This window comes from Mustela erminea, chromosome 18 (genome assembly GCF_009829155.1).
Source record: "Mustela erminea isolate mMusErm1 chromosome 18, mMusErm1.Pri, whole genome shotgun sequence".
Lineage (NCBI taxonomy): Eukaryota > Metazoa > Chordata > Mammalia > Carnivora > Mustelidae > Mustela > Mustela erminea.
The window spans coordinates 35,950,931-35,963,145 of NC_045631.1; the positions used below are offsets into that span (position 1 = coordinate 35,950,931).

At 59.4% G+C, this 12,215-nt stretch overlaps 1 protein-coding gene across 1 annotated transcript; it reads right to left on the reverse strand.

Moving 5' to 3' along the window:
• Positions 1-5,897: 5,897 nt before the first annotated feature.
• WFIKKN2 (WAP, follistatin/kazal, immunoglobulin, kunitz and netrin domain containing 2) lies at positions 5,898-11,658 on the reverse strand. The gene is made up of 2 exons (XM_032322452.1): positions 11,087-11,658; positions 5,898-8,399 (listed from the first exon to the last, which is right to left on the reverse strand). Exons 1-2 carry the CDS (start codon positions 11,285-11,287, stop codon positions 6,879-6,881), a joined length of 1,722 nt encoding a protein of 573 aa, XP_032178343.1. The 5' UTR covers positions 11,288-11,658; the 3' UTR covers positions 5,898-6,878.
• Between the last annotated feature and the right edge of the window lie 557 nt (positions 11,659-12,215).

Sequence of the window (12,215 nt, forward strand, 5' to 3'; positions counted from 1 at the left end):
GGCCCTTTCTTCACTCTGACCTTTCCTCATTGCTACCCACCCTAGACACTAAGGAGATTTGGAAACCCTGAGGCCTAAAATATATGGTGCCCTTTTATGCGATTAAATTAGAGCAGCAATGACCATAACAAAACAACTCTTAGACCTTCGGTCAGCTCTTCCGCACAGGAAACAAGATGGCGGCTGCTGCATGGGTCTCTGAAGAGCTGTGGAGTGACTGACTTACTGGTAAACCAATTCTTGGGAGGCGTGCGGCAGCAACTGCCATGGGCACCGTGCCATGCCATGAGAGAATGTGGCCTCTAGTTCCCACCGTCTCCTCCTCGTGGGCCGTCCCTCTCCATCACATTTAGCTGGAAGCATAAACCCAGCGTCCCCTGGTGTCGTCACCCGATGGGGCTGTGTGTGCGGGTGTTAATCTGTGTGCCTCTTTTCTTTAGGGTGGGGGGCAGGACAACAGTTTATTTATTGAGAAAGAAGTGTCTTTTGCTCACATCCTGCTTTCTACCGTAATGGCTCCCCTGGAAAACCCAGGTTGGCAAGAGCTGAGGGGAGGGAGTTGGGGGGAAAAGGGGAGAGGTGCTCATGGGAGCCAGAGACAAGGCAGTCTGAGGGGAGGTGGGGCTCATGGTGTCAAAGATGAGGCAAGGTCAGAAGTGAGGGGAGGCCCGGCAGAAGGGGTCGATGGTAAACTGGGACTTTTAGGTTTGGGGGCACATTGGGGTTCATGGGGGAGGTCAAAGGTGAAGGAGAAGTCAGAGTGAAGAAAGGCTCATGGGGTTAAACGTGTGGCTTGCTAGGTCACCCGTAAAGAGGGAGTGCTGTGTCCAAGCTAGAAGAGCTCAAGGGGGTTGGACATGGAATGGGGCACAAGGGTCAGCAGTCAGCTAGGGCTTGAGACAAAGTGGGGTTCGTGGGCTCAGACAGGAAGAGAAGCAGGGCTCCCCGTGGGGCTTGGGGTCAGGGGCCTAGCAGCTTGGCCTCCTCCTCGACCTCGACCTTGGCCTCCACCTCGAGGCCACGAGGGGCGGGGGGATGTCGTCATGGCCATCTTCACAGATGTTGGGATCCACACACCGGAGAGGCTGCTCTGCTGGGTCAGCTCACCCAGCACCTGCTGGCCCACCTCCTTCGTGGACATGCGGCCCGGGAAGCCCGGGAGCCACTGTCAGACCACCGCCGCGTTCTTGGTGTGGTCAAAGGCAGGCAGGGGCAGCAAGGCCAGGCGAGGTCAGGCCACTGGGGCCATGGGCAGCTGGCCCACACTCGCAATCCACACACCTCCTGAGGAGCTCAGGGAGATCAAGCACTTCATCAGCACGAGGGCCTGTGAACCTTCCGCGAGATAAGCTGAGATTTCCAGGCGGAGTTCAGAGTCTGGAGATAGTGGGGTCATTGTTGTGGGACAGCAGGACCAAAACCAGCACCTGCCCTTGGAGTCCTTGTCGGGCCAGGAGCTTGGAGTCAGGGGCCACCTCAGAGAGATCCCTTGCTCCAGAGAAAACAAGAACGATGTGCTAATCCTTTATAAGAGAGCCACAGCCAAGAGCATTTTCTGTGGTGATGGAAAATTTCTGGGCGCGTCTTGTCTAATAGGGGGGCCATCGACCACATGGAACACGACCCTAGAAATAGGGCTAGTGGGACTGATGAACCGAATTTAAAATTTTATTCCATGTGACTTCATTGACATGAATTCAGTACTCACTATATGGGCGAGTGCGGGCTTATAAGCTTTCTGTGAAGCCTTGAGACTCCCGGAGGTCAGGGACCAGTTAGAAGTGGGGGTTACAAAAGTTCAAGAGGAGAAGTGCTGCTTGGGGTCCTTAGCCTTTAGCCACTATGATTAAAATATATGTCACCCTGGGAAGGATATAGGCCTGGGTTGGATTCTTGTCTCTTCCATCTGTGAACACGACGACCGGGGGCAAGATTCCTGTAAAGGTTTAGAGTCTCAGATTCAGTGTCTGTAAAAGACGGAGGAAAATTATCTCTTTGAGGTGTTTCTTCCTTTGTAAGGTCTACAGGGCTTGCTTTGTTCATTCATTCAGGAGGGTCCAGTCTGGGAGGTGTCAGACCGGAGTCCTAATTCCCCGTCACCTGAGTGGGGCTGAGTGTGGCCAGGGTGTCATGGGGGACCCGGATAACGCAGGTCCCTGTCCTTGGGTAACTGGGGATGTGGACATAGAGATTCTTACCCACCCCTGGAATAGTGCTGAAGAGCTTGGGAGCCAGAGAGGCGGGAAGCAGAGGGACGGTATAGGCCTACCCACCTGCCAGCCCTTCCCTCTCCCTCAGGAGACCGCCAGCTGGAGGGTTGTCCTTCCTTCCTCCTGACACAGCCTGTGACATGAGTGTCACTTGACCTCAGGGCACATTCCAGAATGAGGCCACAGCCAAGAATAGGACCCAGGAACCCTGCCACCCATCCCGCCTATATTAATCACACATCCCCAGAGCGGGAGAGAGACTTCAGACTCCTTGAGGAAGTGGGAGGAGGAGGACGAGACGGCATCAGGAAGTAGAGTTGGGGCAAAGCAGGGAACACCCTGGAGAAACCCCTCCACAGCCTGCGCCCTCCCAGGGCACCTTGTGACCCTTGGTCCCAGGATCATCAGTTCATCCAGAGAGTCCCTTGTCATCCGTGGGGAATGGGCTCCCCAAGACCTCTGGGCCCCCCGGCCCCCCACCGGCAGTACTTCCGGCCCGGATGGCGCCCGCGCAGAGGCAGACAGACAACGGAAGGGTCTTGCTGTGGCCAGGGGACAGCAGAGGCTCCCCTAGGGGATCTGGGTCCAGGAGGATGAGTAGGCATAAGGCTGATGTCTCCCTCAGGAATGTAGGCCATGACTGCTTCTGTGTGTGATCAAGATATCATGTCACAGGACAAGGTCAGAAGCCAGCCCCAGGGAGGCTGATGAGAGGCAGGCTCTTGGGAGAGGTTTGGGGCCCTGATGGGACTCCACACTGCCCAGCCCAGAGCGGGGAGTATGGGCGGGCTGTCTGGGCACACGTGCATGTGTGCACACGTGTGTGTCACACACTGAGAGAAGCCAACCGCCTGTATTCAAGTCTTGGCTCTGCCATGTGGCCGCTGGGTGATCTCGGGTAAGTTTCACGTCCCCTCCAGCCTCAGTTTCCCCAAACACAGAACAGCATTCTGTCCTGTAGAGTCCTGACGGGAGACAAGAGGTGATGACTGGTGCCTGTCCCATGGTGAGAAGCTGCTCAGTGTTGATGTTCCAACAGTAGAGCTGGACACTGGGGGCTCCGCCCCTGCCAGCTCCCCCCCCTCCCCCCCCCCCCCCGCCGGAGGAAATGGCCCTGCGGCTGTGTGTGTGTTCTCCTCCTTTCTTCCTCAGTTTCCGCCCCTGGTCCCGGCTCTCTGGTCCCGCTGTCCGGGGGGTGACATCAGACTATGGAGCAGCTGGGCAGACAATGGAGCAGAGTGTCCTAGGAGGCTGGAGGTGCTGGGGGAGGCGGAGGGTGGAAAAAGCCAAGCTGTCCTGCCCCAGAGGCCTCGGGCCGGCCCGGAGACAGCCGGCGCCAGAGCAGGCCTCTGAAGGGGCCAACAGAGATGGCCTGGAGCGGGAGGAGGACGGGGGGCAGGGGCGGGGGCGGACAACAGATGCAAGGAGGGAAGGAGTGAGTGTCCAGTGTAGATAGGAAGGCAGGTGAGTCTGGCCTCAGACCTATGGGGGGGGCTCCATCCCCCTGTGTCCTGGGGCCCAGACTGGGGCCACACTTCCCAAACTTAGTGGGCAGCCTCCCCAAGTTCCCAGGCAACCAGGCCCTGCGAATTCGGTCCAACCTCTACAGAACACCTGCCAGAGGTCGGTTACTGTGAAACACCGGGGTAACCCAGACCAGAGACTCACACGTGGTTTCAAGGACCAAGAAATACATACCATGTAGTAGGTCCAACATTATGATAAGTGTCCATTCCCTAAGTGCCTGTATTTTCTGACACCCACCCCCCCCAGACACGTGGGGTGATCTGTCTCGATGTGCTTTGAGCAACAGAATAAAATACCTGTAGCCGTATATGTTCATGGAGTCTGTGAGATCCTGGACCCAGCAGAAGAGGCGAGGGGTTTGAGTCCTGGGGCCCCGCTGTCGCCCAGCTGGTTGCTGAGGGCCCGGAGGGGCCACTGGGGCAGCCCTCTGTGCCAGGCTCTGTCTCCTAGGCTTTTCAGTTTGGCAAGGTTAATAGGGCCACGTTCCCTAAGTCTCCAGGAAGTGCACTTCCTACCCTCTGTTTTACAGGTGAGGACACAGAGGCGCAGACAGACACCGGGGAAGTGTCGGAGACCAGATGCAGACCAAGGTGGGTCTGATGGCACCGGCTGGGCTTTTTCACTCTGCCAGACTGGGGCTGGAGTGGGAAGGATGGGGTCTGGGGCTGTGAGTGTGCTGCAAGCTGACGAGAGGGAGTCCTGCCATTGGTGTCCCCTGAATGTCACACTTCAACCAGGCAGCCACAGGGCTTAGGCCCCATGGCCGTGCAAGAAGGGAGGTGGCAGGAGCTAGCATGTGGACGGACACTTGGCCCATCCGGGGCAACAGGATGTCCCCACGCCTCTAAGGTGGGTAGGGCGCTGAGTCTTAGCTCCCTGGTTCCCTGACCCAAGCAGGGAGGGCCGGTGGCCAGAACTCATTCCTTCCTGGTGGCCAAGTGCTCTGCTCAGCATTTCCCCAAAGGTGACTTGAGAAGCTCCCACTCCTCTGGCCCCAGGAGGAGCTTGTCTTCCCGATCCAGCCCCCTCCTTCTCGCAGGAACTATCTCTAAGGACAGATTGGCTAGATGGGCTGGGCTGGGCGGGGCTGGCTATGCATTCCCCCTTGGGGTGTGGCCCTGGAAGACCCAGGGAAGTGGACAGGGGACAGGTGTCTCTTGAGCTTGGCTGGCTTGCACCCTGAGGGACAGGTAAGCTGTGTGGCATGCCACCCTGGTCACAGGCTCCCAAACACATCTCCGGAATCATCCCCAACTCCTGAGACCAAAGGTGCTGCTGTCCCATCCTGGGAACCGAACCATGTGCTCAGAGCACACATAGGGCTTTGGGACCAAGCCTCACCCAGAGGCCCCCCTAGGGAACTATAGCTGGGTGGCCCACCTCTTTCCCATTGTGCCATCGGTGACAGGGACTGGAGTCTGCCCCTGGCCAGCCATGCTATCCTGATGGGTAGGGGGCCTGAGACATAAGTTAGAACATGTGGGCCTAAGTCCCCCATCTTCCTGCCTCTGTATTCTTGGGGATGTTACCTTACCTCTCTGGCCTCAGCTTTCCTAGCTGTGGGGAGCACCACAGTTAAGGAGCCTCAGAGCTGCAAAGTGGGATGAAGGTTTGTGTCCCTCCATCACCCAGATGTGGTCCTGTTGGCCAGACTTCCCTCCTGGGCACCAGAGCAAATGACAGTAAACCCCTCACCCCCGCACACCTACATTAACCCAAACAAATCACACAAGAAGGGCTGTTGATACTATGAACTTTTAATTGGTATCTTCCTCCCTACATTTGAGGAAGAAACGAGGATGCCCCACAATGACCTTCTTCGACTTTGGAGGGGCCTGGACAGAAGGAAAGGCTGAGGAGGGAATGGGGGGGCGCAGATGTAGAGCTGACAGTGGCTTTCCCAAGTCCTTTATCTAGTGTGTGTGTGTGGGGGGGGTGGCTGCACCTGCACAGGAAGTCCATAATCAAGAAGTCACCAGCAAGGTGCCACATCCCCAAACCTGCCCTCCCACGTCTCACCCAGAGCCTCCCTCAGGTCCCTGCAGCTCCCAAGGCCACCACCAGATGGAAGCATCGAGCAACATTCCTTTTCCTTCCCAAGCCTGACTCCCCTCCTCCCTCCCTCCCTCCTTTCACCCCCCTCCCCACCCCAACCCCGACTTTCCTTTTATCTCCCTTCCCACCAAAACAGATCCTGGGGCTTCTATCTGCTTTCTGTCCAAAGAGGCCGGTGGCAGATGAAAGCTCACTGTCCATCAGACGGGACCATTTGACAGCTGGGAAGACCAGCCATGGGTCTGTTTCTGGGGGCCAGGGTTGGGGAATGGGGGTCCAGGGGGTGGGACCCTGGGATCTGGACACTCACATTCAGTCACTAGGGGATAGGCAGTGCCTAACTCTGTGTCCTAGCGCCTGGCACCCAGTAATTGTTCAGAAAATGCCCACTGAGTCGGACTGAACAGAGCTAAATTAATACATCAACAATCAAAACAATCAATAAACCAACCAATAAAGCCAAGGAGAAACACGAAGAATGTGGTGCCATGGTGGCCTCAGAGACCACGGGGCACCCTTACCGAAGCACAAGCTGACCACCACCTCAGGGCGAGGTGTGTGCTGGGTCAGACCATGCCCCACCCCCACTTCCTACAAGCCCTAACATGAAGGTGGTTCTGTTCCTAATGATCTAGGGGGCTCTGGGAAATTTGTCCAAAGAGTCCCTGGGCCCTCCTTTCTCTCCCCACCTACCCCTTTTGCAAACCGATTCATTCCGTGATTCCCATGACCATGCAGATGCCATCTCTGGCTGCCTGGCTGGGAGCCAGCTGCGGGCTTGAAGAGCCACCGGAAGGGACTGGCGGGCAAAGAGAAAGGGTTGCAATGCCCGAGCCAGCTAGTCATCAGGAATGGTTTGCAGGTGTCTCTTGGCTTCTCCTTTTGTCCCCTGCAGCTACAGGAGATACAGACCCCTTCTTGAGCCTAAGACTAGAAATTGTTCTAAGAATCTCCAGTGGATTGTTCCCCGCTGGCCTCTAACTGTCTAGCCTGACCTTGCCCAGTCTGCAGACTGAGGGGCGTGGGGGGTGGGGAGGTGGACGAGGGCCAGGGAGGGGACCGGGGAGGGGCAGAGGGGAAGCGGCTTCAGTGCAAGCCCAGAAACTCCTTGAGGACATCGCAGGTCTTCTTGTGCAGGACCTCGCGCAGCTTCCTGACCCGCCGGCTGCTGGACGCGCCCACGAAACTCTCTGGCCGCAGCACAGCCATGCCGCCGTCCACCTCGCCCATGATGATGAGCGGCGTCTCGCCCGCCGTCACGTTGGGGCAGGGGCAGCTCCAGTCCACGTGGAGTAGGGTGACCTCCAGCGGCTCCCGGCCCAGGAACTTAAGGCCCATCTTCTCATCCTTGAGCACCTCATCCACGGTCACCAGGGCGCGCCCCGCGTCGGGTTCCTCGGTCAGCTCGGACACGCGGCCCAGGATGACGAAGTCGCTCCGACAGAAGCTGGTGACGAGCTTCTGCCGTGGCTTGCAGGCCCGGCAGCGCTGGTGGCCCCGAGGGAAGGGGCAGGACTCCTCGCAGGCCTCCCGGCTCTCGAAGTTGTTGCCGTTGCCCTCGCAGCCGCCATAGACGAAGGACTGGCACTGGCCGGTCTGGCCGTTGTAGGCCCAGCGGGGCGCGTAGGCCTTGCAAGGACCCTGCAGGGCGGGCAGGCTGCACACGGCCAGCGGCCCGCTCATGCAGGCCAGCATGCAGGCCTCGTAGGTCTCAAAGTGGTTCCGGTTGCGGTGGCAGTGGCCGAAGGTGAAGGTGAGGCAGTTGTTGGCCTGCGCATCAAAGTGCCAGCGGGTCTGCTCCTCCCCGCAGTCCTCGCTGTCGGGGGGCTCGAGGCACTCGGCAGCGGGGAAAGCCGTGCCGTTGGGGCTGCTCTCCGACGCGGCCACCGCCTGACCCGCGCGGACCACGGACAGCGGGAAGTCGGCGCGCAGGACCCCGGCGGCGTTGCGGGCTGTGCAGGTGTAGATGCCGGCGTCCTGGGCCTGGGCGTTGTAGATGACCAGCTGGGCGATGTTGGTGACCACCACGTTGCCGCGCACGTGGTTTGGCCGCATGACCACGTTCTCCCGGTCTTCCAGCTGCTTTTCCCAGGTGATCTCCGGCCGGGGCCGGCCCACCACGTCGCAGAGGAAGCTCACGGTCTCGCCTACGGTGACCGACTGGTGCACAGGGTGGTTGAGCAGAGCCGGGGCCACCGTATCCAGCCCCGGGGTCTCCGGGGAGGCCGTGGTGGGGCGCACGGTGGTCTCGGGCGGCGGGGGACTGGTGTGGGGCCAGGTGAAGTGATAGCGGCAGGTGACGACAGCCAGCGTGATGCCCTTGGAGCAGGCCTCGGCGTCCATGTAACAACGATTATAGTACGTGAGGCCATCGGACGCGCACGTGAAGCTGGGCTCCTTCTCACAACGGTCTTTGCATTTACACACGGGCTGGCCGTCCCAGATGTCGCACTCAGAGCCCTGCTGCAGACACATGAAGTGGTCGCAGGTGGCCTCCTTGGGCATGCCTACCGGGCCTTTCTTGCCCTTCACGTCCATGTACCGGGCGGCCACGCAGCTCTTGGTCCCACACACATTGGGGCAGCACTTCTCATAGGTCTCGCACTCCTGCGGGGAGCCAGATGGAGAGGCCTGAGCAAGGGGGAGCAGGACATGGGCCCAGATTTCCCCTCCAGCCCTCACCCCCCACCCCCGGTGTCTGTGGAAGGAACGGTCACAGGCTCCCCGCCTGTGGCCAGCCACACATTCGGATGATGACAGGAGCTGGCAGACATGCAGCCCTGCTATTTGCCGGGCCTTCTTCTGAGAACGTTTGCACCTGTCAGCATCTCTCCTGCTCATGGCAGGCCCCAGGAGGTGGGCACAGCCATCAGCCTCACTTCACAGGTAGTGATCACAGAGGCACAGAGACATGCAGGAACTTGCCCAAGGTCACACAGCTGGTAGTGTGAGAGGAGGCAGGCCATGCACCTCCCAGAGGGGACATTTCTCTGACTACCATTTTACAGAAGAAAATGCAGTGACTCAAGAGAAGAGACCCCCCAGGAGCTGTCCCAGAAGCTGGCAAGGGACGGAAAAGGGCTCTGAGCTCCAGGAGGATGGGATTCTGAAAGGAGATTGCTTCTTCCACGTCCTCATAGGGTTGCCACAAAGGAGGTCTAGGTGGGAACAAAGGAGTCTGCCTTTCTCTCTTTTCTCCCCTGGGGTTGAGATGCCCTGGCCGAATTGAAGAGCTCACACCAAACCCTAAGAAGGGAACACGGGGCAGCGCTGGGACAGAAGTTTGAGGCCGGCCACACGCGCGTCACAGAGCGGGCCCATGCTTGTTCCGAGCCAAGGGGAAGGGCAGGCGGGACAGGCCCGGGACGCCAGGTCCTACCACGGAGGGCTGTGCCAGGCCCAGGGCCTCCACTCTGGCGTGTGCAGCATTTCATGGGGGAGCAACAACTAGGAAAACAGCCCCTTGGGTGGCAAAGGTCGGCCAAGCCGCCAGCGAGGACTTGCTAGGGCTGTAATTCCCCTTGATTCTCTGTGGGGCCACGTAAAGCATTAGTTTAATTCCTCGAAATTAGCAACGTGCTCTGGGACCGGCACAAACAAGGACTTCACGTGGTGTTTTCGACAATAACACCTCGTCCCCACCGGGCAGGCGGGCAACGGTCCTAATCCTGCGTCCTGGTAGTAGCTCTGAGAATTGCTCCGCATTCGCGCTGGCCTCTCGTGGCTCTGACTTTTATATCCCAGCCTCTTGGACATTCCTCATCAGCTAAGAGCAGGGAAATATGCCCCACCGGAGCCGTGTGAAGCCTGCCCGCCCGGCTTGTTTACTGTGTTCCCCCTCTCGGCTCAGAATGGGGACTTTGTTTTGCCGTTCTTGCTTGGCATAAGCTTCTGGGCCACCCAGGGCAGGCTTTGGGACAGGGATGGGCAGATCTCAGAGCTGGGGTCTGAGGCCGAGAGACACAGAACGGGGTGGAGGGCAGGAGGAACGGGGAGCAGACAAGGAGAACCTGCTCTTCGGCCTGAGGGTCATAAAATTCCTTGAAAGACGGGCCCAGGAAGCTTCTTTAGGATCCCGAGGTCCATGAAAGGTTGGGTCGCCAGAGTCGATGGACGGAAGGATTCTCTGGGCACAGGAAACCTAGAAGGAATCCTTATAAGTTTTTGCTGGAGGGCCCAGAATGTACCTATAGGCGAATGAGTCCTTAGCCTTTTCCGCAAGACACACAGCATCTGCCAGGCTCACCATCCCTTACCCTACCTGGTTAATCCCGCCAGCCCGTGCGAGGGGAACAGACTTCCCAGCAAATGTAGCCAAAGAACCTCATGACCTCAGCAAAGTGGGAGCGCTCTGCCCCCATCTTCCCTTTCCTGAGCACCACCACTGCTCACGGGCAGCATCTGGCCGGAGAGATCTGACAGTTGTCCCCTGGACACCGTGGGGCCAGACACTACTCACTGCGGGGCAGTCCTGGGCTTTTCTGTAGAGTGCATGTGTTTGCCAAAGGGAGCAGCTCTCGTATTCCTTGGTGCTGCCTGGCCCGGATACCTAGGAACTGGCCGAGCCGGCAGCACGTGCCTGTGTCCAGGCAGGAGCTGGGTACCAGCAGGCTTGTCTTCATCGCCCATGGGGAGCGGCTGGAACGACCCTGGGATTCGGGAGCTGGGAGAGAACTGCTCCAGCGCCAGGCCTGCCCGGCTTGCCCCAGGCTGCTCTGATGAGAGCAGAAGGGAGGACGGAGGAATCTGGCAGGTTGAAACTTAGCCCACTTCCCTCCCAGGGACAACCGGAGAGTCTGTTCCCACCCACTGTCCCCATCAGCCTGGCCTGATCTCAGGGTCAGGGTGCGAACCCCTGGGTGGGGCGGGGGGTGGCCTGGAGGCCTCAGCTTTGCCAGAGAGACGCCGGTGCCAAGCCCACCCTCCCATCCCTGGCAATGGGACCACGTGCTGCTTGCCGACATGCCCTGAATGTCTGCTCTCACCTGTCGCGGCGGGGCTGTCCCCAGGGTGTGCCTGGCTTAGTGCTGGCTGGCAGCAGCTCTCCACAAACATGAGACCAGGAATCCCAGGATTCCATGTCCCTGATGAACTTGGATGTCACACCCACCTCTTCGTCCGGACCTTGGACTTGGACAGACATCATGCCCTATTCCTGTGGCCTGGGGCCCAACTTCCTTCTCATTTCCCAGATCCTGCCGGGGGGGCTCCTGAGTCTCCCCACCCCAAGGCTCCCACGTGCCCTCACTGACACACTCACGTGGTCCATGTCAGGCTTCTGGACTCCCACTCACCTGGTCCGTCTCACACTCCCGCTTGCAGGTGCTCTGGGCATCCACCCAGAGGTTGGGGTTCATGTCGTTGGGGCAGATGCCAGCATGGGAATAGCGGATGGGCGGTAGTGCCAGGCCCCTCGGGGGCGCCCCAAACAGCAGCAGGAGCACCGCCGCCTGCACGCAGCGGGACCAGAGCCGGCTGCACCCCGGGGCCCACATGATGTGTGGTCTGCGGTGCCTCGAGACCTCCCTTGTGACGAGGCCAGGGGCTGGGGCCCACCAGGGCCTTCTCCTTCTCTGGGCTGCAGACACCTGCCCTCCCCACCCCAGCGGGCTTCCTCTCGGCCGCCGCGGCCCCCTCCACCAAGTCAGCGCAGCCCCGCCGGGCTGGCTGTGCGGCTTCAGATAAAGCGAAGGTCTTTGCAAGCAAACTCCCTCTCCTGAGTGTGCAGGAAGAAGAGCGGCAGCAGGGCCCGAGCCTGGATTTATATCCTGGGCGCGCCACCCGAGTGGGAGCGAGCTAACCTGATGCCTGTCACAGGCAGGCTGCTGGCTCCTCTGTCCCGTGGCTGATCACAGACTTGTTACAGAAGGGGAAAAAAAAAAAAAGCTGGAAGCGGTTTAGCGGCGTATCTGGCACGGTGGGACACCTGCTTGTTTTTGACTCCAGGAGGCCTTTAACCCCTTCAAGGGCCAGAAATGGCATGTGCTCTGGGGGGGAGCTGGCTGCAGGACACGCAAGCTCCCTGTAAAGGGGCGTTTGTTCCCCTCTCCCCCACCTCCTCGGGCCGGGCCCCCTCCTCCCTGTGACTACCTCTCTAGAACACACGATCGCTTGTTGCAAGGAGGGACCTGCCGCCGCAGGGTTAGCATCGCCTGGCCCGATAGTACATTTGAGAGCAAATGACGTGGAAAAACAACAAGTTCACGGCCATTCCAGGGCGGGCCGGAGCAGCAGCAGCGCTGCGCTGTGGCCTCCCACCCCCGCACCCGGGCCCTCTGCGGGGGTGTGTGCACGCGGACAGCTCCCTATCTCTCGGTCCCTGGCCCGTTTGTGTCTCAAGTTCCCACTTCGGTGAATTTTCCCCAAATCATTCCAGAGACACATACCAGATATGCTCCGGCTCCCCCAGCTGCCGGGACGTAT

Excerpts from the sequence above, each read along its gene's own strand:
- WFIKKN2 (XM_032322452.1), bottom strand. The coding sequence starts at position 11,287 with ATGTGGGCCCCGGGGTGCAGCCGGCTCTGGTCCCGCTGCGTGCAGGCG. Across the intron at positions 8,400-11,086 it reads GGGAGTGTGAGACGGACCAG|GAGTGCGAGACCTATGAGAA; the intron begins GTGAGTGGGAGT and ends GGCTCCCCGCAG.